This window comes from Scyliorhinus canicula, chromosome 5, assembly GCF_902713615.1.
Source record: "Scyliorhinus canicula chromosome 5, sScyCan1.1, whole genome shotgun sequence".
Lineage (NCBI taxonomy): Eukaryota > Metazoa > Chordata > Chondrichthyes > Carcharhiniformes > Scyliorhinidae > Scyliorhinus > Scyliorhinus canicula.
In genome coordinates this window covers 219,822,471-219,850,177 of record NC_052150.1, presented here as the reverse complement: position 1 = coordinate 219,850,177, position 27,707 = coordinate 219,822,471, and the positions used below count along the sequence as shown (strand labels likewise).

Genomic DNA, 27,707 nt, shown 5'->3' with positions numbered 1-27,707 from the left:
AATACTCCAAATGCGGCCGTACCAGAGTTTGGTACAGCTGCATCATGACCTCATGGCTCCGGAACTCAATCCCTCTACCAATAAAGGCCAACACACCATAGGCCTTCTTCACAACCCTATCAACCTGGGTGGCAACTTTCAGGGATCTATGTACATGGACACCGAGATCCCTCTGCTCATCCACACTACCAAGAATTTTACCATTAGCCAAATATTCCGCATTCCTGTTATTCTTTCCAAAGTGAATCACCTCACACTTCTCCACATTAAACTCCATTTGCCACCTCTCAGCCCAGCTCTGCAGCTTATCTATGTCCCTCTGTAACCTGCAACATCCTTCCGCACTGTCTACAACTCCACCGACTTTAGTGTCGTCTGCAAATTTACTCACCCATCCTTCTGCGCCCTCCTCTAGGTCATTTATAAAATGACAAACAGCAACGGCCCCAGAACAGATCCTTGTGGTACGCCACTCGTAACTGAACTCCATTCTGAACATTTCCCATCAACTACCACTCTCTGTCTTCTTTCAACTAGCCAATTTCTGATCCACATCTCTAAATCACCCTCAATCCCCAGCCTCCGTATTTTCTGCAATAGCCGACCGTGGGGAACCTTATCAAACGCTTTACTGAAGTCCATATACACCACATCAACTGCTCTACCCTCGTCTACCTGTTCAGTCACCTTCTCAAAGAACTCGATAAGGTTTGTGAGGCATGACCTACCCTTCACAAAACCATGCTGACTATCCCTAATCATATTATTCCTATCTAGATGATTATAAATCGTATCTTTTATAATCCTCTCCAAGACTTTACCACCACAGACGTTAGGCTCACCGGCCTATAGTTACCGGGGTTATCTCTACTCCCCGTCTTGAACAAAGGGACCACATTTGCTATCCTCCAGTCCTCTGGCACTATTCCTGTAGCCAATGATGACCTAAAAATCAAAGCCAAAGGCTCAGCAATCTCTTCCCTGGCTTCCCAGAGAATCCTAGGATAAATCCCATCCGGCCCCGGGGACTTATCTATTTTCACCTTGTCCAGAATTGCCAACACTTCTTCCCTACGCACCTCAATGCCATCTATTCTAATAGCCTGGGTCTCAGCATTCTCCTCCACAATATTATCTTTTTCTTGAGTGAATACTGACGAAAAGTATTCATTAGTATCTCGCTTATCTCCTCAGCCTCCACACACAACTTCCCACCACTGTCCTTGACTGGCCCTACTCTTACCTTAGTCATTCTTTTATTCCTGACATACCTATAGAAAGCTTTTGGGTTTTCCTTGATCCTACCTGCCAAAGACTTCTCATGTCCCCTCCTTGCTCGTCTCAGCTCTCTCTTTAGATCCTTCCTCGCTTCCTTGTAACTATCAAGCGCCCCAACTGAAACTTCACGCCTCATCTTCACATAGGCCTCCTTCTTCCTCTTAACAAGAGATTCCACTTCTTTGGTAAACCACGGTTCCCTCGCTCGACCCCTTCCTCCCTGCCTGACTGGTACGTACTTATCAAGAACATGCAATAGTTAAAGCAATGCTGCAAAGAATCTTATTCCAATCACCAAATGCAAGAAGTATTACCAGTAAGGCAGATAAACTTAGAGCTTGGATTAGTACTTGGAACTATGATGTTGTTGCCATTACAGAGACCTGGTGGAGGGAAGGAGAGGATTGGCAGCTAAACATTCCAGGATTTAGATGTTTCAGGCGGGATAGAGGGGGATGTAAAAGGGGTGGCGGAGTTGCGCTACTGGTTAGGGAGAATATCGCAGCTGTACTGCGGGAGGACACCTCAGAGGGCAATGAGGCTATATGGGTCGAGATCAGGAATAAAAAGGGTGCAGTCACAATGTTGGGAACTATGTTTGGAAACGAGTAAAAACAACAGGGTTGTTGTGATGGGAGACTTCAACTTCCCCAATATTGACTGGGACTCACTTAGTGCTAGGGGCCTGGATGGGGTGGAGTTTGTATGGAGCATCCAGGAGGGCTTCTTAAAACAATATGTAGACAGTCCAACTAGGGAAGGGGCTGTACTGGACCTGGTACTGGGAAATGAGCCCAGCCAGGTGGTAGACGTTTCAGTAGGGGAGCATTTCGGGAACAGTGACCGCAATTCAGTAAGTTTTAAAGTGCTGGTGGACAAGGATAAGAGTGGTCCTAGGGTGAATGTTCTAAATTGGGGGAAGGCTAATTATAACAATATTAGGCGGGAACTGAAGAACCTAGATTGGGGGCGGATGTTTGAGGGTAAATCAACATCTGACATGTGGGAGGCTTTCAAATGTCAGTTGAAAAGAATTCAGGACCGGCATGTTCCAGTGAGGAAGAAGGATAAATATGGCAAATTTCAGGAACCTTGGATAACGAGAGATATTGTAGGCCTCGTCAAAAAGAAAAAGGAGGCATTTGTCAGGGCTAGAAGGCTGGGAACAGACGAAGCCTGTGTGGAATATAAGGAAAGTAGGAAGGAACTTAAGCAAGGAGTCAGAAGGGCTAGAAGAGGTCACGAAAAGTCGTTGGCAAATAGGGTTAAGGAAAATCCCAAGGCTTTTCACACGTACATAAAAAGCAAGAGGGTAGCCAGGGAAAGGGTTGGGCCCACTGAAGGATAGATAAGGGAATCTATGTGTGGAGCTAGAGGAAATGGGCGAGGTACTAAATTAATACTTTGCATCAGTATTCACCAAAGAGAAGGAATTAGGGACGTTGAGTCTGGAGAAGGGTGTGTCGATAGCCTGGGTCACATTGAGATCCAAAAAGACGAGGTGTTGGGCGTCTTGAAAAATATTAAGGTAGATAAGTCCCCAGGGCTGGATGAGATCTACCCCAGAATACTGAAGGAGGCTAGAGAGGAAATTGCTGAGGCCTTGACAGAAATCTTTGGATCCTCACTGTCTTCAGGTGATGTCCCGGAGGACTGGAGAATAGCCAATGTTGTTTCTTTGTTTAAGAAGGGTAGCAAGGATAACCCAGGAAACTACAGGCCGGTGAGCCTTACGTCAGTGGTAGGGAAATTACTGGAGAGAATTCTTTGAGACAGGATGTACTCCCATTTGGAAGCAAATGGACGTATTAGTGAGAGGCAGCACGGTTTTGTGAAGGGGCGGTCGTGTCTCACTAACTTGATAGAGTTTTTCGAAGAGGTCACAAAGATGTTTGATGCAGGTAGGGCAGTGGATGTTATCTATATGGACTTCAGTAAGGCCTCTGACAAGGTCCCTCATGGTAGACTGGTACAAAAGGTGAAGTCACATGGGATCAGGGGTGAACTGGCAAGGTGGATACAGAACTGGCTGGGTCATAGAAGGCAGAGAGTAACAATGGAAGGGTGCTTTTCTAATTGGAGGGCTGTGACTAGTGGTGTTCCGCAGGGATCAGTGCTGGGACCTTTGCTGTTCATAGTATATATAAATGATTTGGAGGAAAATGTAACTGTTCTGATTAGTACGTTTGCGGACGACACACGGGTTGGTTGAATTGCGGATAACGATGAGGACTGTCAGAGGATACAGCAGGATTTAGATCGTTTGGAGACTTGGGCGGAGAGATGGCAGATGGAGTTTAATCCAGACAAATGTGAGGTAGTGCATTTTGGAAGGTCTAATGCAGGTAGGGAATACACAGTGAATGGTAGCACCCTCAAGAGTATTGAAAGTCAGAGAGATTTAGGTGTACAGGTCCACAGATCACTGAAAGGGGCAACTCAGGTGGAGAAGTTAGTCAAGAAGGCATACGGCATGCTTGCCTTCATTGGCCGGGGCATTCTGGTCGCCACACTACCAGAAGGATGTGGAGGCTTTAGAGAGGGTGCAGAAGAGATTTGCCAGGATGTTGCCTGGTATAGAGGGCATTAGCTATGAGGAAGCGGTTGAATAAACTCGGTTTGTTCTCACTGGAACGACGGAGGTTGAGGGGCGACCTGATAGAGGTCTACAAAATGATGAGGGGCATAGACAGAGTGGATAGTCAGAGGCTTTTCCCAGGGTAGAGGGGTCAATTACTAGGGGGTATAGGTTTAAGGTGCGAGGGGCAAGGTTTAGAGATGTACGAGGCAAGTTTTTTACACAGAGGATAGTGGGTGCCTGGAACTTGCTGCCGGAGGAGGTGGTGGAAGCAGGGACGATAGTGACGTTTAAGGGGCATCTTGACAAATACATGAATAGGATGGGAATAGAGGGATACAGACCCAGAAAATGTAGAAGATTTTAGTTTAGACGGGCATCATGGTCGGCACGGGCTTGGAGGGCCGAAGGGCCTGTTCCTGTGCTGTACTTTTCTTTGTTCTTTGTTAAAGAGCAGGCCAGTTTAGTCCTGTGATGAATATTAAGGGTGTGGATTGTTTTAGCCAATGCCTCAGGATGGTATCCTAGATTAAACCTGCTAATTTCTTAATCATGGTGGCTTTTTCTGTTTATTGCCAAGGTAGAGGATAATATGGGCCGAAGATTGAGCCGTGGTCATACTGAATGGAAGGCCAGACACCGAAGGCCGAATGGCCTACTTCTGCTCCCATTTTCTAATATGAGCCTGTCTGGCTGTGGTTTCAGCGTCAGGTTAAACACTGATGAGACACGATGCTTACTTCATGCATATCACTCAGCACAGGCCTCCCAAGATCAACCCTTCCGTTGACGGAAAACCCAACTATGTAGAAACACCTGGACGGGGAGGGCGGGAAAGGAAATTTCTGCCCGAAGTCCACCGACCTTTGGCTGGTCTGTCAAGTTGTCTGTCCGGCCGGAACGATTCCCGCCATGGGCGAGACCGGAGAATCCTGACCCCTATTCCGAACCTGTGGCGGACATTACCCATGATGCCTCTGATAGCCAAGATGTCAGAAGTGGTGACACTCCAATTCTTAGTCAGAAGGTCGTGTAACCCAGACTGGCAGGGCCGAAGGGGTGCTGCAATGTGGGCGGTGCCGTCTTCTGAGTGAGGCATTTCAAACAAGGCCACATCAGCCCTCTGGGGTCGAGGCAAAATATGCCGTGGCACTCTTTGATGAAGCGCGGCACGGGGTTATTAATTACCCTCCAGTGACATTAACGAACCATCTAGGTCGCTATCACATTGCTGTTTGTGGGAGCTTGGGCTGTCGTATTTCCCGAAGTACCAGCCCTGACTACACTTCAAAAGGGCTCCTCTGGCTGTAAAGTGCTTTGGGATGTGCTGGGGTCATGACCCACGCAATCTAAGTGGAGACTGTAACTAAAGCCAGGGAGCGGGAATCTCTGATCCTGAGGCTAAGTGTTGACGCCGTCGGAAAAGCCGTTGCGTTTCTCGACGGCGTCAACATGGCCTCAGGATCAGCAATTCTGGCCCCGGCAGGGGGCCAACTCGGCCAGCTGCTGATCCTGGCGTCAACTGAGCGCTGCGGGGTCCGCGCGTGCGCAGTGGCACCGGCGCCAACGTGGGCATGCGTAGTGGCTCCCTTCCCCGTGCCAGCCCTGCGCAATATGGCGTAGGGCTAAAGGGGCCGGCGTGGAAGAAAGGAGGCCCGCAGGCCGAAAGGGCAGCCCGCCGATCGGTGGGCCCCGATTGCGGGCCAGGCCACAACGGAGGCCTCCCCCGGGGTCGATCCCACCTCCCACCGACCCCCCCCCCCCACCTCCCACCGACCCCCCCCCCCCCCCCTCCGCTACCACACAAGCCCCCCCATACCCTTCCATGCCGAGATCCCGCCGGCTGAGAGCAGGTGTGAACGGCATTGGTGGGACTCGGGTTTTTTGTGATGTCCGCTTGACCCATCCCGGGCCGAGAATTGGTGGGGGGAGGGGAGAGGCTTGGAGCAGCCACCGACCTACACCGCGCCGACCATGCTGGCGCAAGTGGCGCCGTCGAGGCGGTGTGGGTCACGGGGATTCTCCGGCCCGCCCCCGGGCTTAGAGAATCCCGCCCAGGGTTTCAGTTTGCTCCCGGCTTTGACTGTTGCCATATTGACTCTTCTTCATCTTGAACAGTGTCAGATGCAACAGGCCAGATTTTTAAAATTATGATCACATCCTTTCGCTGCAGTACCGATGGCCTGAATGAAGGATTCCTGGCCGCTTGACCATCGCTTCCCATCCAGGTTTTCCAATGTTCCTCCTATCTCCAGGGCTCCGCAAAAACTGACCGCCCACTGAGACCGGACGGGATGGTTGATTTGCCTTCAGATAACTGGACAACCCAGACCGGCAAAAGTTTGGAACAGATTGTTCTGGGCCAGGGTTTAGAGAACCCCAAAGTGTATCATGGAGTCCACCTGACCCACAACTTTGAATAGATTGTGGTACGGGGAGCACACGGCCCACTCTACAGCTGTGGTACAGCAGAAATGGAAAAGTATTTTTTAAAGCAAAACAATATTTATTCTATGAACTCAAGTTAACCTTTTTAAAACATACAGTGACCATCTTAGCAACCATCAATTCAAATACAACCCTCAAAGAATACAACACTAAGTAATCCTTAATAACTTCCCAAACAACATCCAGAAGACAAAAGAAACACCTTTTTTTAAAAATGTTTTTTTTATATAAATTTAGAATACCCAATTGATTTTCTCCAATTAAGGGGCAATTTAATGTGGCCAATTGACGTACCCTGCACATCTTTGGGTTGTGGGGGCGAAACCCACGAAGACACGGGGAGAATGTGCAAACTCCACACGGACAGTGACCCAGAGCCGGGATCGAACCTGGGACCTCAGCGCCGTGAGGCAGCAGGGCTAACCCATTGCGCCACCGTGCTGCCCTAAGAAACACCTTTTAACAGAAGGTTTACATTCACTACTGAGAACATTTATAATTCTGAATTCACCAAATGATCAAGAGATAGTCTTTTGATGGCAGAGAGATCAGCAGCACACCTGCTCTGTCTGGCTTCAGCTCCAACACTGAAAAGGAAACTAAAACACATCCTGCAGCAAACAGCCTTAAACAAAAGTAAAAAGCTGACAGACAGCCCAGCTCCACCCACTCTCTGACATCTCTGCAGTAGTAAACACCCATTTCTTAAAGATACTCTCACCCATTTCTAAACACACATTTCTTAAAGGTACTCTCACATGACAACATTGAGGAGACAACCCCTCAGATGGCTCTGTGTAAACAACCCAAAAATGTGTTTCTGAAGATACCCATCGCTCAACCCTGGCAAAGTTATTAATTCAGATTAAATTATATGTCCATGAACCCTGCCAGCCCAATATTCGTGCCCACCCCCAGTTGGCCAAATTGCTGGATTAATGGGTTGAGTCACATCTGGAGTGTGGCAGCTTCTCCCCCTTGAGGAGCATCCGGCACTTTCCGCCGCTATTTTACCATGCCAACCTCACAAATTACCAGGTTCGTTGAATTCAATTTTATATCTTGTCATGAGGGGAGGCCTTCTGACGCAGTGGGTCGCGTCCCTACCTCTGGGACAGAGGCTCCTGGTTCAAGTCCCACCTCAGGACTTGATGGCCAAGGAAGATGCTTTCATAACGTGGCCACACAGGTAGAATGTGAGCCTGTAAATCCTTCCAATGTTACCCGACGACAGGGGGAAAAGGCGGGAGAATTTCCTGGTTAGCCCCAAGCATTACTTTGAAAAGCGTAATCATGGGCCAATCAAAGGTGATCAATGCCGCAAGTGGTGCCTAAAGGAGAAGGAGGACATTGTCATAGTGAATCCTCAACTTCTCTGGATTGCTAGCCCAGTACAAGATCCTCTGGAATCATGGGCGAAATTCTCCGACGCCACGCAGGGTCGAAGAATCGCCCAGGGCCTCCGAAAATCCCGCCCCCGCCGTGGCAGAAATTTTCCGCCACCCGGGAATTGGCGGGGGCGGGAATCGCGCCACGTCGAGCGACGATCCCCCTGCGGCGATTCTCCGGCCAGCGATGGGCCGAAGTCCCGCCGCTGGGAGGCCTCTCCCGCTGCCGAGGTTTGAACCACCTCTGGTGGCGATGGGATCGGCGGCGCGAGCGGGCCCCCGGGGTCCTGGGGGGGGCGCGGGGCGATCAGACCCCAGGGGGGTGCCCCCACGGTGGCCAGGCCCGCGATCGGGGCCCACCGATCGGCGGGCGGGCCAGTGCCGTGGGGGCACTGTTTTTCATCCACCGCCGCCGCGGCCTCCACCATGGCGGAGGCGGAAGAGAATCCCCCATCGCGCATGCTGCCGCTGACGTCACCACCGGCGAATGCGCGAACCGGCGAAGGCATTTCGGCCAGCCCGGGCGGCGGGCGTCAAAGGCCGCTGGTGCCAGTTTTGCCGCCAGTCGGCGTGGTGCCAACCGCTCCGGCGCGGGCCTAGCCACCAAAGGTGTGGAGAATTTCACACCTTTGGGGAGGCCCGATGCCGGAGTAGTTGGTGCCACTCTGCTACGCCGGGACCCCCCGCCCCGCCGGGTAGGGGAGAATCCCGCCCATATGCAAGCTGTCTGGAGATTGGTTCCAATTTCATTCAAGATACTGGGCAGGGATGGCCTTCACAGACACATGTTCCTACATGTGAGGACCAGGCATGATATCCAAATCTTAAGGAAATAATTCAACTGACAACATGTTTTTGCTTAATTCGCTCAATTAAGATTGTTGCAGCTATTTTTCCTTATAATTGTCCCATTCAGCAGGAAATTAATGGCGAACTAATCTTTTATCCGCTTACCAAGGAACACAACACAAGGATTTGGAGCAGGACTCGGCCATTCAGGCCCTCGAACCTGCTCCAACATTTCCTCAGATCTGACCTGGCTGTGATCTGAACTCCACTTTCCTGCCTGCCCCCATCACCCTTGACTATTTGTCGTTCGTCTGTCCAATTCAGCCCTGAATGTATTCAATGACCGAGGCTCCACTACTCCCTGGGATGAGAATTCCACAGACTGACCACCCTCTGTGAGAAAATAATTATTTCTCCTCATCTACATCTAAAATGGGAGATCTCGGGCTGGATTCTCCATTTGGGAGACTAAGCGCTGATGCCAGCACAGAGTGTATGGATGTTCCCGACCGAAATATCGGCATCAAACCTGCACCGACCCCAGTACCGGTGAGGGGCTAGCACCGGCGCACTGCTGACGATCTGCACAGGTCGTGCCATACAACATGTCGCCAACCGCGCGTGACCCCAACCCGCCAACTATGACCCCACAGCCCACTCCATGACCACCCCTCACCAGTCCCCCCCCCCCCCCAGCAGAAGCCCCCCCCCCCCCCCACCGGCTCGGCCATTGGCACGGATCCCGGCCGAGTGTGGCGGCGCTGGTCACAGTCCGCAGCCGGCACCCTGGGTTCCCGCACAGGTGGATCGACACGTGGCCCGCGCCATCGGGAACTCGGCCCATCGGGGACGGAGCATCGTGGGTGGGCGGCCGGTGACGCGCCGACGGCGTTGAAATGGCGTGCGGAACGATGACGCCAGCGTGGAGGGGGCGGAGCATGGAGGTCTGGCTTCGAACCGGCACCGGCCCCGATTTCGGCGTGGGAATCCATTCTCCGCCCGATTGCTGAACACGAGCAACGGGCTACGGAGAATCCAGCCCCTCTTGTTATTAAACTGTGTCTCCGAGCTCCAGCCTCTCCCGCACAAGGGGGGGGGGGGGGGGGGGGGGGGGGTGATGGCAAGTACCCACAGCATCCATCCTGTCAAAGCGCCCTTCAGGGTCTTACACGTTTCAGTGAGACTACCTCTCATTCTTCTAAATTCCAATGGGTGGGGGCCAGAAATGCTCAACCTTTCTCCATTAGATACCTTATCCACAAAGTGACAAAGTTAATTGATGAGGGAAGGGCTGTAGATGTTGTATACATGGACTTCAGTAAGGCGTTTGATCAAGTTTCCCATGGCAGGTTGATGGAAAAAGTGAAGTTGTATGGGGTTCAGGGTGTACTAGCTAGATGGATAAAGAACTGGCTGGGCAACAGGAGACAGAGAGTAGTGGTGGAAGGGAGTGTCTCAAAATGGAGAAAGGTGACTAGTGGTGTTCCACAGGGATCCGTGCTCGGACCACTGTTGTTTGTGATATACATAAATGATCTGGACGAAGGTATAGGTGGTCTTATTAGCAAGTTTGCAGATGACACTAAGATTGGTGGAGTTGCAGATAGCGAGGAGGACTGTCAGATAATACAGCAAAATATAGACAGATTGGAGAGTTGGGCACAGAAATGGCAGATGGATTTCAATCCAGGCAAATGCGAGGTGATGCATTTTGGAAGATCTAATTCAAGAGCGGACTATACGGTCAATGGAAGGGTCTTCGGGAAAATTGATGTACAGAGAGATCTGGGAGTTCAGGTCCATTGTACCCTGAAGGTGGCACCGCAGGTCAAATGAGTGGTCAAGAAGGCATACAGCATGCTTGCCTTCATCGGACGGGGTATTGAGTACAAGAGTCGGCAGGTCATGTTACAGTTATATCGAACTTTGGTTAGGCCACGTTTAGAATACTGCGTGCAGTTCTGATCGCCACATTACCAGAAGGATGTGGATGTTTTAGAGAGGGTGCAGAGGAGGTTCACCAGGATGTTGCCTGGTATGAAGGGTGCTAGCTATGAAGAAAGGTTGAGTAGATTAGGATTGTTTTCATTGGAAAGACGGAGGTTGAGGGGGGACCTGATTGAGGTCTACAAAATTATGAGAGGTATGGACAGGGTGGATATCAACAAGCTTTTTCCAAAAGTGGGGGTGTCAATTACAAGGGATCACGATTTCAAGGTGAGAAGGGGAAAGTTTAAGGGAGATGTGCATGGAAAGTTTTTTATGCAGAGGGTGGTGGGTGTCTGGAACGCTTTGCCAACGGGGGTGGTAGAGGCGGGCACGATAGCATCATTTAAGGTGCATCTGGACAGATATATGAACGGGCGGGGAGCAGAGGGAATTAGATCCTTGGAAAATAGGCGACAGGTTTAGATAAAGGATCTGGATCGGCGCAGGCTGGGAGGGCCGAAGGGCCTGTTCCTGTGCTGTAATTTTTTTTGTTCTTTATTCTTTGTTATCCAAGATAAGGGGTGTCTTAGGAGGAAAGGTCAGACAGACTGGAGTTCCAAAGAGTGAGGGGTGACTTGATTGAAGGAGATAAGACCCTGAATGGTCTTGTGCGAGGTGGACAAGGGAAGGATACTTCCCCCCGTGGTTGAGTCCAGACCAGGGGGCACTGTTTTAAAATGAGGGGTCACCCTCTTCGGACAGAGACGAGGAGAAGTCTTTTCTCTCGGAGGGATGTGCAACTTGGAAAACCGGTGGAGGCGAGGTCACTGAATATTTTTGAGGTGGAGGTAGCTATCCTCTTGCTGGGTGAGGGGATCAAAAATTATCAAGGGATAGATGGAGAATGTGGAACTCAACACAAACAGATCAACCACGATCTTATTGAATGGCAGAGCAGTGTCGAGGGGCCGAATGGCCCACTTCTGCTCCTATTTCCTATATTCGTAGGAACGGCATCTAATGCAATCGTGACGTTTCTTCAGTAAGGGGACCAAAACTGCAAATTGTACAGAGGATGAGGAATAGACCATTCAGCCCCTTGAGCCTATTCTTCCATTCAATCCACCGTGATCGATCTGCATGTTAATTTCATCTAGCCACCTTTGTTCCCGAACTCGTAATATGGTTGGCTGACAAAAGACAGTCGATCTGGGCTGTGAAATTTTCCAATTCCTCACCCAACCTGATATGTGCTGGATGTGGAAGTAGAATTGTCCGTGTTTAAGGGCAGCACGGTGGCCTAGTGGTTAGCACAGCTGCCTCACGGCGCCGAGGTCCCAGGTTCGACCCCGGCTCTTGGTCACTGTCCTTGTGGAGTTTGCACATTCTCCCCGTGTCTGCGTGGGTTTCACCCCCACAACCCAAAAATGTGCAGATCAGGTGGATTGGCCACGCTAAATTGGCCCTTAATTGGATAAAATAATTGGGTACTCTAAATTTATAATAACAAAAGAATTGTCCGTGTTTTAGAAGAAAAAGAGTTGTTGCACTTAAAGATTGCATCATAGTGCAGTGCAGACGGACGCCATTCGGCCCATCAGGTTTGCACCGACCCTTCGAAAGAGCACCCTACCCAGGCCCACTCCCCACACCCGATCCCCCGTTACCCCATCTAAGGGGCAATTTAGCATGGCCAATCCACCTAACCTGCATATTTTTCACTGTCGGAGGAAACCCACATAGACCAGGGGAGAGCGTGCAAATCCCAAACAGACGGTCACCCAAGGCCGGAATCGAACCCGGGTTCCCGGCGCTGTGAGGCAGCAGTGCGTGCCACCGTGCCACCGGGCCGCCCTCCTTCCTGAGAGACACGATCAGCAGGCCGCTGATCAATGGCTTCACGGTGATCCTTGTTCAACGTAAGTGCACCGCACCTCACTTACAACGGGAACCGCCCACCCCGGACAACAACAGCTCGTTCCATCAGAGTCCGGCAACCTCACTCAAATCCCGAGGCGGAGTTAGAGGAAAGGGAGTGAAGCAGACGAGGGGATGGGGGACAGATCTGAGTTTGAGGGTGCAGCGAAGAACCAGACTGGAAACAAAAACTGACGAGGAGAAACGGAAAGTGAATTAGAGCGATATGAGAATAGACTGACCACCGACATGAAAGGGACTCTGGAGTTCTTCTATCGATGTAGTAACATAAAAAAGGGACAAAATGGAGCTCTATTGGTGGAGACAGAAAGGTACCAAATGAATACTTTGCATTGGCCTTTACCAGCTATGGTATGCAAAGGGAGTGTCGGTATACCAGGTAAGTTGAAACAGGTAAAGCTGGCTAAAGTGGCTCAGTCAGCCGTTCCAGAGGAGGTCCATGTTTGGGTGCTGAGGGGCATAAGGGTGAAAATTGCGGAAGAGCTGGCCATAATCTTCCAATCCTCCTTACGTCCTCTCGAGGGCTGGTAAATCGCAGGTGTTCCACTCTTCTTCAGTGAAGAGGAAGAGAGACCTGACAATTATAGGTCAGTCAGTTTAACATCGATGGTGTAGGGAAGCTTTCAGACACACTAATCATGGAGTTCACTGAATGGGTGGGTGGGGGCAGTCAATATTCAGGATATGGTGACACGGTCCTTAGCACTGTTGCCTGACAGCGCTGGGGGCCCGGGTTCAATTCGGCCTTGGGTGACCGTCTGTGCGGGGTCTGCACGTTCTCTCCGTGTCTGCGTGGGTTTCCTCCGGGTGCTCCGGTTTCCTCCCAAAGTCCAAAGGTGTGCAGGTGAGGTGGATTGGCCGTGCTAAATTGTCCCTTGATGTTCGGAAGGTTGGGTGGGGTTGGAGGGGAGTGGGACTAGGTAGGGCGACCTATCAGAGTGTCGGTGCAGACTTGATGGGCCGAATGGCCTCCTTCTGCACTGTAGCGATTCTATGCCTATCCTTCTCTGCCCTCAATGGGATCGCATGGACTTTCAAAATGTGTTTGATTAAGTGGCATCTAATAGGTTTATGAGCAACATTGCAACCTATGAGGTAAAAGGAACGTTGGCCGCTTGGGCCCAACTCTGTCTGAGGATGGATCAGAAAATTGTGATGAATGTTTTCTCCCTGTATTGAAGGGAGGTTTAGTGCCACGACCATGGTTATTTTCGATGTACATGAATGACTGGGAGATTTGGGGTGGGGGGGGGGGGGGGAAGTTTGGGGGGGGGGTGGGTACACGATAGTATTTCAAAACTTGCAGATGGCACAAAACGTCAGAATATAGTTGTCAGTCGGATCCAGGGCCGAAGCCCGGCTGGAGTTTATTGTCTTTCCTCCCACGCAGCCCAGTGCCCAGCCATCCCCAATCAGTTTGTGCTGAGGGATAATTAATGCCTGTTTCTCTGCGCCTCAGCAATTTAATTGTCAATAGCAATCCTTAATCCTTGGGCAGCACGGTAGCATGGTGGTTAGCACAATTGCTTCACAGCTCCAGGGTCCCAGGTTCGGTTCCCGGCTTGGGTCGCTGTCTGTGCGGAGTCTGCACATCCTCCCCGTGTGTGCGTGGGTTTCCTCCGGGTGCTCCGGTTTCCTCCCACAGTCACAAAGATGTGCAGGTTAGGTGGATTGGCCATGATAAATTGCCCTTAGTGTCCAAAATTGCCCTTAGTGTCGGGTGGGGTTACTGGGTTATGGGGATAGGGTGGAGGTGTTGACCTCGGGGAGGATGCTCTTTCTAAGAGCCGGTGCAGACTCGATGGGCCGAGTGGCCTCCTTCTGCACTGTAAATTCTATGATAATCTGTAATAATTAACAATGTGATTGACAAGACACCAACAGTTGAAAACAAAGGAGACAGGCTGTTGGTAGTGGATGGAGAGGTGGCAGCTGTAACTCAATGGAGAAAGGTGCGAGGTGATTAGCAGGATGAGTCAGGAGATAAGATAGGTTAAATGGCTCCATGGCACGGTGGCACAGTGGTTAGCACTGCTGCCTCAGCACCAGGGTCCCGGGTTTGATCCCCGGCTTGGGTGATTGTGCAGCGTCTGCACGTTCTCTGTGTGGGTTTCCTCCGGGCGCTCCGGTTTCCTCCCACAGTCCAAAGATGTGCAGGTTAGGTAGATTGGCCGAGCTAAATTGCCCCTTAGTGACCAAAAAAGGTTAAGAGGGGTTCCGGGGTTCGGGTGGAGCTGTGGGCTTAAATAGGCTGCTGTTTCCCAGGGCCGGTGCAGACTCGATGGGCCAAATGGTCTCCTTCTGCTCTGTAAATTCCATGATTGTAAAGGGAGTGCAAGAGTAGAGAGGATAACTCCTTGAAGTGGCAGGACAGGTTAAAAATGTGGTTATTAAAGGTTGGGCTGTACAAATAAAGGAGAAAAGACCGGAAATTATGCTAATTCAATACCAAACGCAGGTACTGGACTGAATCTTGTTCCGGCGTTGCTGGGGATGGGAGGGTCTCACCTTCCGTCTGGAGAGCCAGCGAGAGGCCCACGCTGGCCAGGTTTAGGGAGGCCCGCGGACCAATCAATCACAGAATCAATGGGCCGAATGGTCTGTTTACCAGTCTTTGAATCTTTTACTAGTCTATAAAGCAATGATTTTACTTTCGAATAGTTACACCTCACTCATACCAGTAAAGTCCAATACGTTAGGAAGGCAAGTGTTATATTGGGCTTTGTTGGAAGTGCTTTGGGCGCATTGAGAATAAAGAAGGCTTGTTGCAATTGTACAGGTGAGACCACACCTAGTATACTGGGCATATTTTGGCCTCTATATTAGGGGGGGGGTGGTGAATCTTTGGAATTCCCTTACCCCTGCCTCCGGGGTCCCAGGGACCTGCCAATGCTCCATCACTGAATATATTGAAGATGGATAAATCTTTGGACAGGGAGGCGGCCCAGGGAAAACGGCGTTGAGGTCGCAAGTCAGCCGTGATCTGATTGAAAGGCGGGGTAGGCCCGAGAGGCTGAATGGCCAATTCCTGCTCCTCTTTATTAGGTTCTCAGCACAAACTTCTCCTATTTTGCACGTCTTGATTTACGAGAGTGCCCCTTTATCAAACATCAGTGCACCAATACTTCTCAAATGCAGCAACTTATTCCGAAAGTTGAAACACTTGTTAAGTGTGAGGTAGTCTACCTGCAGGCGACTGAAGAAAATAATTTTTTACAGCCTAGCCAGTTTATTTTTTTTGGGAGCTGGCAATGCGACAGGAATTGAATTATTAGTTTCTTCCGTGTTTTATATTGTCTGTGCTAAAGAAATAATCTTGAATTTGGTTCGTCCGTCGCGAACTCACCAATGTTAACGGTTGTTGTTTCTCTCACTCCTCAATCATTTCACACAGGAGACTGGCCCGGTCGACCCTCCTCCTGATTCCGCTGTTTGGGATCCACTACACAGTGTTTGCCTTTTACCCAGAGGATGTCAACACCAGGGAGCGGCTGGTGTTTGAGTTGGGACTAGGATCCTTCCAGGTAACTTGGTCAGAGCGCTGTAACATTGCTGAGCGTGCTGTGGAAGGGCACAGAAAGGTACCTCCTTCCGCAGTGGGTGACTCATAGTCCTTGCTCGCCCTGTTCCCAGGCAGAGCCGCTGCTGGGCAGTTACCAGGGGCAGCGGACGAAGCCAGGGCCTACCCCCGTCGTCAGTGAGCGGAAGCCAAAACACAGGCGAGAAACGGTTCCTCCTCCCGATTCATTATCCGCAGATCTTTGCCGGAGCTATCATTGTGTGTCGTGGGATCATACAAGGAGGTCATTCGGCCCATCGTGACCATACTACCTCTTCGGAAAAGGAGACTAGAGCAGAAGAGCACCATAAATAGGAGCAGGGAGTAGACCACTCAGCCCATCGAGCCTGCTCCACCATTCAGTACGATCATGGCCGATCTTGGTCTTCGGCTCCATTTTCCCGCCCGCTCCCACATCCCTTAATTCCCTGAGAGACCACAAAATCTGTCCAGTCCATGTGCAAAGATGGAGCATCTGGGATGGAGAATTCCAGAGATTTACAACCCTTTGTGAAGAAATTTGTAAATGATTGGCCCCCTTTTCTTGAAACTCTGCCCGTATTTTAGATTCCCCGGCCAGTGGAAATAATCTCTCAGTAGCCACCCTATTAAACCCCTTCAGAATTTTGTACGTTAACAAAGAGCCTTAGACCCACTCCCTGTTCTTTACCTAAACCCTGATTATTTTTATTCCTATTCAAGTATTGATCCAATTCCCTTCTGAAAGTGGTGATTGAATCCTCTGCCACCGCCCTTTCATTCCAGATCCCAACAACCCGCTCTACGCAAAAAAATTGAAACCGGGGCAGCACTGCAGCACAGTGGTTAGCACAGTTGCTTCACAGCTCCAGGGTCCCAGGTTCGATTCCCGGCTTGGGTCACTGTCTGTGTCGGAGTCTGCACGTTCTCCCCGTGTCTGCGTGGGCTTTTCCTCCGGGTGCTTTGGTTTCCTCCCACAGAACCCCTCCTGCCCGCCGCCTCCCCAGGCGCATCTCTCCGTGGAGGACTCGCACCTACGGCGCAGTGTTTTGGCGCTGCGGGACCTGAGGCCTTCCCCTTTGCCCTGCCCAGCCCAAGGGGCTGCTGCCTGATTTGCTCCACCACCTTTCTCGGGCCTCCGAGCCGGCGCACCGACATGCTGCTGCTTTCCGTGTTGGTGGTCAGCCTCCGAGGGGTGACATTCTCCCCCCCCCCCCCCCCCCGCCTCCTGCCCCCTTCATTTGCTGCTCCTCCTCGCCTCCAAGAGCAAGTCCACAAGTCCCGAAAGATGTGCTTGTAAGGTAATTTGGACATTCTGAATTATCCCTCTGAGAGGCGGGGGTAGAGGATCCCGCCGCTGGTGAACGGCGCGCCATCGAGAGACAGGCGGCTGGGGGAGGCGGGGGGGGGGGGGGAGCAGAGAATATCGAGCTGTGATGGGAGTGCGGCCCGCTCTTGCTGACCCTCCACACGTCGGCTGGCCATGCTTGTTAGAGTCGGAGTTTGGAGGGGGGAGGGGGGCAGTGGGGGTGAGGGCTGGAGCTGCTGCTCCCAAAGGGGCTGTTTAGCTCACAGGGCTAATCGCTGGCTTTGAAAGCAGACCAAGGCAGGCCAGCAGCACGTTTCGATTCCCGTACCAGCCTCCCCGAACAGGCGCCGGAATGTGGTGACTAGGGGCTTTTCACAGTAACTTCATTGAAGCCTACTCGTGACAATAAGCGATTTTCATTCATTTTCATTTCAAATAGAATCACATCCAAGGAAGAGACAGAAAGGGGAGGGAAACAAAAGAAATGGAGGGAAAAACAAAATGGCAGCCAAAGGCCAACACCCAGTCACTGAATGGAGCTTGATGCTCGACTTTAATCCCCACAAATCCCGGTTTAATTCAAATGCTTTCTTTCTAAGGCACTAATTGTGGATGTGATTTGTACATTCCTTGCAGGGGTTTGTTGTGGCGGTTCTGTATTGTTTCCTGAACGGAGAGGTAAGCTGATATTTTTTTCTCTTCTTGCTGAAACAGTAATGAAAATATTTCTGTTCTTTTTTTTAAAAAATTCTCTGTTTGTGTTGTTTGATTCCCTTCAGTTCTGATGCAGCTGAATACATTCAAATGACATTTTTAAGTTTCTTCCCAAAGGTACAGTCCGAGATCAAGCGGAAGTGGAGGAGCTGGAAGGTAAACCGGTACTTTGCTGTTGACTTCAAGCACCGCCACCCATCGCTGGCGAGCAGCGGGGCCAATGGCGGGACCCAGCTCTCCGTCCTGAGCAAGAGCAGCTCGCAAATCCGGATGTCCGGCGTCAACGTCGAGAACCTGGCCACGTGAACCGCTAGGGCCGCGCCACCTCCCCCCCCCCCTCACTCCGCCCTGAGACCCTCCCCCAACCCACCCTCCACCCTCGTCAACGCGAGCCAGAAGCTCTGACAGAATCACGTTCCCCCTGACGCAGCAGGTGCATCGCCAGGAGCCGCCATTTCCAGTCGCCATGTTCCTTTCGTTTCCCTTCAGGCGAAAGGAGGGGGGGGGGTCGCATTCGTGGCTGTTGCGGTGGTGTTTCGATGACCAGGATCCCGATATTGTTTCCCCCTCCCCTCACCCCCCCCCCACCTTCCCCCCCCCCCCTCCCCCCACACACCCCCCCCCCCCCCCCCCCCCCCCCCCCCCCATCAACAAAAATGATGGGACACCAGGGTCTTGGACTAAAACGCTGACTGTTTTTGCAGAACTTCGGTACTTGGTCTTGTCTGGGTGGCCATCCCAGACCTGATGGGCCCAATGGCCTCCTTCTGCACTGTAAATTCTATGACCTCAGCCAAACCCCTCCTGCCCGCCGCCTCCCCAGGCGCGTCTCTCCGTGGAGGACTCGCACCTACGGCGCAGTGTTTTGGAGCTGCCTGAGGCCCACCCCTTTGCTCTGCCCAGCCCAAGGGGCTGCTGCCTGATTTGCTCTGCCACCTTTCTCGGGCCCCAGAGCTGGCGGGCCGACATGCTGCTGCTTTCCGTGTTGGTGGTCAGCCTCCGATGGGGGTGACATTTCCCCGCCTCCCGCCTCCTTCATTTTGCTGCTCGGCCTCGCCTCCAACAGCAAAATGGTCAGCTTTTCCCGATGGCTGTCACCTCGCATCGTGATGGGTAACCTTTCATACGCGTAACCTCGTCTGGTAACACGCAGCCTGCCCTCAGAGACTGACACATCGCCTTACTGAGTGAGAGGCAAGCCTGCAGAGCGACCAGTTACCCTGTGCATTGAACATAGGGTGACACATTGCCCAATACAGTCTCTGGTCACACCGAGCCACAATGACATGTGGTGACACAGATCACTATAAGGTAACGTGTAGCAGTTTACAGAACACACGGCCCTAAACAATGACATTTACCCCTTTACAGTGAGCCAGAGCCTTATGGATGACCTAGAACTTCATGTTTGGAATACAGTTCCACATGGTGACATTTAACCCTGAACAGTGAATTATAGGGCTGGATTTTCGCTACCCAATCAGGAAATTGCTGCTTTGACTTGAAGGGCTCCATAATGTTTGCCTTGGGGGGGAGTTGGGGTGTGGGGGTCAACATTCAGATGCAGAACGGAGTTGAATCTTGAACCCCCGCCGGCCCAGGAAGCAGGTCCTACAAGGTCACAGCGAGTATAGAGCCAGGTTGGTCAGGAATCCCGCCTCCGGATCTATGGCACTTTGCCTTAGTTGCCATGGAAGCAGTTACACCCCCCAGCCCTCACCCCTCGCACCAGCTCGCTCTTCCTCATCGAACAGAGGAATGAATGGCCTACTCCTGCTCCGATGTCTTATGGTCCCCAACCACTCCCCATAGCCCTTCATGCCAGCCGTGTCAACTCATGCCCCTCAACCAGTCCCCATGGCTCCTCATACATTCCATGCCAACTCAACGCCAACTCATGCCACTTCCTGGTTTAGCACAGGGCTAAATAGCTGGCTTTTAAAGCAGGCCAAGGCAGGCCAGCAGCGCGGGTTCAATTCCCGTACCAGCCTCCCCGAACAGGCGCCACAAGGTGGCAACTAGGGGCTTTTCACAGTAACTTCATTTGAAGCCTACTTGTGACAATAAGCGATTTTCATTTCATTTCCCTACTTATTCACCCATTATGCATGATGTACTTCACAAGTGAGTCATATATTAACAATGGCAAGTGTGAAACTGTTGGAAAAAAGAGACACCCGTTCAGAAATCTTCCTTTGGGAAAATAAAATGTTGCTCCTACATTTCCCACCTGCCCTCGTCATTGGCTGAGAGCTTGGACCAATAAAAGCATTCGCTTATCAAGGAATCTGTTTTAGCGAGCAAAGTGAATTGTTGACTTTGTTTGAGTGATTATAATAGGTTATCCTTTCTGTGATCTGTTTTGTCAATGTCTCAGTATTTATTAGGACAGGAGGCGCAAAATGTTTAAAGCCTCTGTTATTGATAATTTAATGGCCTATGTGACTGGCATTTAAATATGATCACAGAAACAGCAGTTTTATTTTTGTTTTTTTTAATCTGAGCCGTTCCACGCTTGCCATTGTTATTATATGGCTTGTTGGTTACGTAGCTGGTGACGAGGCCTGGAAGGGCCATGGGTTTGCCTGGAGAGTATGAATGGGTCCGGGAATTCTGGAATAGGGCCCTGCCCACTCTTTTTTTAAATGTCTCAATCCTGATTCAGCGAAAATCTAGCCCTGGCTTCATAGGGTGACACAGAACTCCATTCAGTCGCAGACGAAAAGGGAAATACCGCCCAAGGCTTGTGTTTGGTGGTGTTTTTTTTTGTGAGCTTTGCTTCAGCCATGTGACCGCCTGCTTTGTAAAAACAAAATGGATGCATTTTACGTTGCGGCTGAGCACCCCGTGATTCGTCTGGACACCAGAGTCTGCCTTCATCTTCATTCAAGGCCGATAGTTTGGCTGATTTATATATCTGAAACTTCTCCGTCGCGGCCTACCGCAACTGGACGAAGAGGCACAACTTTCGGCCCTGAGGAAGCATCTCAGAGGAGAGTGAGAGTCAGACTTGTATTAATAAAAGAGGCCTTGCTCTCGAATGTCGATTAAGTGAAGCGGAGGTGCTGCTTTCTGCCTTCCTTTGTCGCTACGCCTTACAGAACTGAGCGTCAGCTTTACCGAGTGATTACAAACACATGACTGATGTGAGGAGGACTGCCAGCGAAGCAGCAGTGACTGAACAAAACCCGCTGCACCAATTGTAACCATCAGTGAGAAGCTGCACCCCAAAGGTGACCCGAAAGTGAAGAGTCACGGTTCCTGCCTCCAACGTTGTCTGAAGTAGTAGTGCCCAGGCCTTAAGTAGGCCTAAGGCTCCAAAAGCTTGGCAGAATCAAACCAGGAAGTAATTTGCTTTCCAGATTTTATTGGGGCAGATTTGGAGAAAAACCCTAAGATCTCCCTCCTTACATGTCCTCTATCTCAATGTGGTCAATTCCTGGGTGCGCACTGAAGATTGGGGCCTACCCTTTACCCACATCCGTAGAGGCCACATGGAGTGCTTGATTTCTTTTCTTAACTGGAAGGGTATTAGGACTCCATACTATGGGCCTGGATCTCTTGAGGAAAGTTATTCCATGAAAAACTGTAAAAAGAAAACGCAGGGAAAAGTTCCCTCCTTTATATAGTTGGCTGTTGTATTTGGGGCATGTTACTATGTGTGTGCTGTGAATGCAGCAACGTCGGAGCAATGTGAGCTATTGTGAAATGGAATTTGTTTTGGCTTGAAGCAATGTCGTCAATGTCTGTTGTTGCAAAAATACGTGACTACTTCTCAAAGACAATTCTGTGAGATTTGAACCTCTACAACATTGAACAACCCATTATTTCCTGTCACCAGAAGATAGAAGTGTTCTTTGGTAGGGACGGGATGATACTTTGTCATTGTGAATATGTTTTCAGGGGTCGGCAAGGATAATATTACAGAGTGAAACTGGGTCGCGTAGCTTTCTTTTTATTAACTCGCGGGACGTGCGAATCGCTGGCAAGCCCGACATTAATTACCCGCCTTGAATTGCCCTTGAGAGGGTGATGGTCGGCCGCCTCCTTCAGTAACACTGGCTCGCCAGACTACTTCAGGGGCAGTTGAGAGTCGCCCGCTTCATTGTGTCACATGTGGGCCAGACCAGGGAAAGGTGGCAGATTTCCTTCCCGAAAGGACATCAGTGCGCCAGATGGGTCGTTGGCGATAATCCAGCAGTGGGCACCGATATTGAGATTGGCTTTCTATTCCAGGGGTGGGAAATCTCCGTCCGGTCCCGGCAGCGGGATTGTCCAGTCCGGGGAAACCCCGGCCCAGATTTATTTAAGTTACAGAACTTGAATTCCTCCAGCCGCCATGGTAGGCTTTGAGCGTTGGAACTTTTCTGCCCCTACCGCTTTTCAGGCAGTGCAAGTGGAATTTACCGAGAGACGTGTGAGGTTAAGGTTTTTGGGCAAGTCAAACGGGGAACACACAATAAGTGGGAGAATACTGAGAGGTGTAGAGGAAGTGAGGGACCTCGGGGTGAGTGGCCACAGATCCCCGAAGATCACAGGACAGGTTGGTAGGGTGGTTAAAAAGGCAAGTGGAATCCTCTTGTTCATTAGCCGAGGCATAGAATAAGGGCGGAGAGACTCTGCTGGAACTAGCTGTACAAAACATTAATAATTAAAACAGAAAACACTGGAAAAACTCAGCAGGTCGGGAGCGAGAAACACGGGACGAGACCATCCGGCGGTTCACACTGGCGGGATCTCCTGGTCACGAGTTTCCCAGCGGCGTGAGGTGGATTCGCTGGGAAATCCCATTGACAGCGGCGGGACCTGATGTTCCCAACGACGGGTCACCTGCCGCTGCCGAGAATCACTTCACGGGGAGGCCGGGGAATCTTGCCCACAGTTGACCCTTCAAGTCCCTGTGGCTCTTCCTCCGAGCTACAGCTGCCATGGATTTGAACATTGAGGATTTGGGGCCTTCCGCTTTCTTTTCAGTGTGTAAAACTTTAGTTGGGCCACAACTGGGGTATATCGGTGGTTCAGCTTCGAGATGAATTAGCCCAGTAACGTAACCATTTCATGACTGAACCCTGAGGCAGCTCAACCCACCTGTGTGAAATTCCTGCTTCCAGAGAGTTTGCAATAAGTGGGTTAAAAACTCCCGTCCGAATGGAGCCTCGGGTTTGTTTACCGTTGTGTAAATGAGATGCGAGAGCACCAAAGCCAAGGGGAGCTGGTGGCAAAGTGGTATTATCCCTGGCTCAGTGATCTAGAGACCGAGGGTGGGCGGCAGGGTAGCACAGCGGTTAGCACTGTTGCTTCACAGCTCCAGGGACCCAGGTTCGATTCCCGGCTTGGGTCACTGTCTGTGCGGAGTCTGCACGTCCTCCCCGTGTCTGCGTGGGTTTCCTCCGGGTGCTCCGGTTTCCTCCCACAAGTCCCGAAAGACGTGCTGTTAGGTGAATTGGACATTCTGAATTCTCCCTCTGTGTACCCGGACAGGCGCCGGAATGTGGCGACTAGGGGATTTTCACAGTAACTTCATTGCAGTGTTAATGTAAGCCTACTTGTGACAATGAACATTAAAATTAATCCCCTGGGGACATGGGTTCAAATCCCATCATGCCAGCTGATAAAATTTGGATTTAATATTTAAAACAAATCTGGAATTAAAATTCCAACGACGCCCGTGCCAACAAACACGGAGCGAGGGAACGGAGAATTCAGTCCATCGTTCTAGAAGTTGACTGACTTTTAAAGAGTTGGCCACACTGGGGCAATGGAGTCGGCATTGCAATAATACCAATATGTTGACGTGTACACATTTACACACCGGGAGAAGGTGTTTACCTGTTGCCAGGCAACTGAGATGAGGAGGTTGAGGGAGGGGATTCCAGAGCTTAAAGCCCAGGCAGCTGAGGGCACGATCGCCGACGGCGGAGCGATGGGAATGGGGGATGTTCAGGAAATCGGAGGAACACAGAGACTCAGAGGGAAGTGGATCTGGAGGAAATTACAGACTCGGGGGAGGGGGGGGGGGGGGAGGGAGCGGGATGTGAGGCAATGGAAGGATTTGAAAAGAAGGTCATGGCCACACCCTGTGTTGAAGAGCCTGGAGCCAGTGTCGGTCAGCCAAGACATGGGGGAATGAAGGGGTTGTCCAGCCGAGTTATGGATGGACTCTTGGTTACAGAGGTTGAGGGAGCTGAGCAACAGAGGACCGTCTCTGTTATAAAACAGCCGATGTGAGCACGCTAGGCAATGTACATTCGCAAATTTACTTTTGGAGAAGCTGCTGGCTCTTTGCAATGGGTTAGGTGAGAAGCTGGCTGGGACAGCTGGATTTGCTGGGTTTTGCTTCGGCTGCTGTCATCTCATCATCACAAATATTCCAACCCAATGTCTGTCGGAACTCTGTCAGTGTGAACCGGAGGAGCTCCTGCAGGATCCCATAAAAGGTGATGTCCACAGGTCACTGAAAAGGGCTACACAGGTGGAGAAGGTAGTCAAGAAGACATACGGCATGCTTGCCTTCATTGGCCGGGGCATTGAGTATAAAAATTGGCAAGTCATGTTGCAGCTGTATAGAACCTTAGTTAGGCCGCACTTGGAGTATAGTGTTCAATTCTGGTCGCCACACTACCAGAAGGATGTGGAGGCTTTAGAGAGGGTGCAGAAGAGATTTACCAGGATGTTGCCTGGTATGGAGGGCATTAGCTATGAGGAGTGGTTGAATGAACTTGGTTTGTTCTCACTGGAACGAAGGAGGTTGAAGGGTGGCCTGATAGAGGTCAACAAAATTATGAGGGGCATAGACAGAGTGGATAGTCAGAGACTTTTTCCCAGGGCAGAGGGATCAATTACTAGGGGGCATAGGTTTAAAGTGTGAGGGGCAAGGTTTAGAGGAGATGTACGAGACAAGTTTTATACAGAGGGTAGTGGGTGCCTGGAATTCGCTGCCGGAGGAGATGGTGGAAGCAGGGACGATAGTGACAATTAAGGGGCATCTTGACAAATACATGACTAGGATGGGAATAGAGGGATACGGACCCCAGAAGTGTAGAAGATTTTAGTTTAGACAGGCAGCATGGTCGGCACAGGCTTGGAGGGCCGAAGGGCCTGTTCCTGTGCTGTACTTTTCTTTGTTCTTTGTCCAATTTCACCTGTTTTGGGTCGATGAATCCCCAACAGCACAGTGGGTGTACCTACACCTGGACTTGCAGAGGTTCAAGAAGGTGACTCAATACCACCTTCTCAAGGGCAGTTAGGGCCAATTAATGCCGACGTAGCCAATGACTTCCCGCATCCTGTGTAAGAGTGAAGAAAAGGGTGGCGCCTCTTTATTGAATGGAAGTGCTGAGCAAAGAAGGGATGGCTTGCATTCAGATAGCGCCTTTTGTTCAGAGTGTTCCAACATCTCTTGTAGCCAATTCAGTACTTTCCCGAGTGGAGTCACTGTTGTAATGTAATGAAATGAAATTGAAAATGAAAATTGCTTATCGTCACGAGTAGGCTTCAATGAAGTTACTGTGAAAAGCCCCTAGTCGCCACATTCCGGCGCCTGTTCGGGGAAGCTGGTACGGGAATTGAACCGTGCTGCTGGCCTGCCTTGGTCTGCTTTCAAAGCCAGCGATTTAGCCCAGTGTGCTAATCTAGCCCCTAGGAAACATAGCAGTCAATTTCAGCACAGCAAGCTCCCACAGACAGCAATGTGATAATTCGTCAGATAATCTGCTCGACTGATTTCGGTTGAGGGATGAATAACAACCTGGGCGCCAGGGGTAACTCCGCTCCTCTTCCTTAAAATGTTGCAATAGAACCTTTGATACCCGAATGACAGAACAGACAGTGCCTTGGTTTACCATCTGAAAACCCGCACTTCTGACAGTGCAGCACTCCATCTACTGCACTGGAGTCTCAACCGAGAGTATGCACATGAGGAGTTTAAGTCCCCCCCCCCCGCTCGCCCCCTCCCACCCCGCTCCCTCCTGGGCCGGACTGGGGGCCATTTTTGTCAAGTCAGCATCGGGGCTTGGGGAAGGTGGACGGGTAGCGGAGGGGGGGGGGGGAAGTTTGCAGGGTGGCCAGGCTCCTCCGCATGCATCGGGAAACCAAGCAGACTCATTGTGAGCCTAATACAGGCCAATTGAAGGAGGCTGAATGGTACCAGTCGGCCTCCATGTTCTCGGAAGCTGGCACCCAGGGGAGTCCAACATGATCAGGGCCTTTTCCTGAATCAAATGCCTTACTTGCCCTCTCCTGAAACCTGCCGCTGCTCCTCTCCAGCTGAATGGCCTCTCGATAGGCTCTCCAGCTTCAGGAGCCATCCCTCCATTCCCAATTGGCCAGCAAGCCTGTCGTCTGGGCATTCATTGGCAGCATCCCATCTCCCCCCCCCACCCCCAGGAATGACCTGACCTCAGCGGGCAGCATGGTAGCATAGTGGTTAGCGCAATTGCTTCACAGCACCAGGGTCCCAGGTTCAATTCCCGGCTTGGGTCACTGTCTGTGCGGAGTCTGCACATTCTCCCCGTGTGTGCGTGGGTTTCCTCCGGGTGCTCCGGTTTCCACCCACGGTCCAAAGATGTGCAGGTTAGGTGGATTGGCCATGATAAATTGCCCTTAGTGTCCAAAAAGGTTAACTGGGGGCTGCTGGGTTGCGGGGATAGTGTAGCTACGTGGGCTTGAGTGGGTTGCTCTTTGTAAAGGGCCAGTGCAGACTCGATGGGCCGAATGGCCTCCTTCTGCACTGTAAATTCTATGACATCACCAAATTCTAGGGCAGATTCAGGGTTCGTAAACAACCACAAACCATGCTTCCCATTCCCAAAGGATGGGTAATCCAGCTCCAAATCAACCCATAACCTTCTGAACCAGAGGCGAAGGAGCTCCCTCCGAAATGCTCGAATGGGCAGAAATAGACCTTCAGTGATCACCTCAGGAGAACTTAGAAAGGCTCGTGGCATGTAGCAACCCATGATAATTCAGTCACTCCAGAGTTAATGCAGTCAGCTTGAAGTGCAGTGGCTCACACAGCCCTTGGTTACATGTTGTGCTGTATAAACAGTGTTTCATTATGAATAATACTGTTTAGATAGAACTAAAAAGAAATTTCAATTTCTTAAACTCTCTTGGTAATGTTGCCAATGCACTGCAAATGGGATTTGAAACTTTAAAAACTGGTGATTAAGACAGAGCAAATCTGTTTCCTTTAAATGGTGATGGTTTTTTTTGACTGAGTGTGTGGTGAGCCATTCGTTCACTTCTCCAGATTTATCACACGACGGAAACTGAATTTTAGTCGACCACCCCCTTCTATTCATGAGCTGATGTAGGGCTGTTTAGCACAGGGCTAAATCGCTGGCGTTCAAAGCAGACCAAGCAGGCCAGCAGCACGGTTCAATTCCCGTACTGGCCTCCCCGAACAGGCGCCGGAATGTGGCGACTAAGGGCTTTTCGCAGTAACTTCATTTGAAGCCTACTCGTGACAATAAGCGATTTTCATTTCGTTTCATAATGACTGTTCACTCCAAAGCTACGGAGAGAACTTGTGAAAATGATGGGATGGTTCAGGGGCAGTTTTAATTTCGGCCAACCACCGGGAAGCTTCATTAGCTTAAATGCTCCGCCCCGGGTGAACCGGCTGGAGGTTTAAAGTCAGCGTTGCCCCTCCAATTTTAATTCTCAATTTTAATTAAGCACTAAAGCAGGCTTTCATCCGTTTCCATAGCTGGTAAATCCCGGGACAGGTCGCTAGTCTGTCACTGGGGTCTTAGAGCTTGAGGGGCGCCATTCCACACCAAGCGAGGCTGAGCAGGA

General features: G+C 50.9%; 1 protein-coding gene across 9 annotated transcripts in view; it reads left to right on the top strand.

The window, feature by feature from the left end:
* The window catches only part of adcyap1r1a (adenylate cyclase activating polypeptide 1a (pituitary) receptor type I), a 261,127-nt gene extending 242,643 nt beyond the window's left edge, over nt 1–18,484 (top strand). For 8 of the 9 annotated variants that reach the window (XM_038798557.1, XM_038798552.1, XM_038798551.1 and 5 more), the window contains 3 exons: nt 15,743–15,872; nt 17,832–17,873; nt 18,027–18,484. In XM_038798557.1, coding sequence (XP_038654485.1) covers nt 15,743–15,872; nt 17,832–17,873; nt 18,027–18,215 — 361 coding nt within the window. In that variant the 3' untranslated portion in view covers nt 18,216–18,484. Of the gene's footprint in view, nt 1–15,742; nt 15,873–17,831; nt 17,874–18,013 lie in introns of all 9 variants that reach the window. The other variant, XM_038798559.1, reaches the window with a different exon arrangement.
* The last annotated feature ends 9,223 nt before the right edge of the window (nt 18,485–27,707 follow it).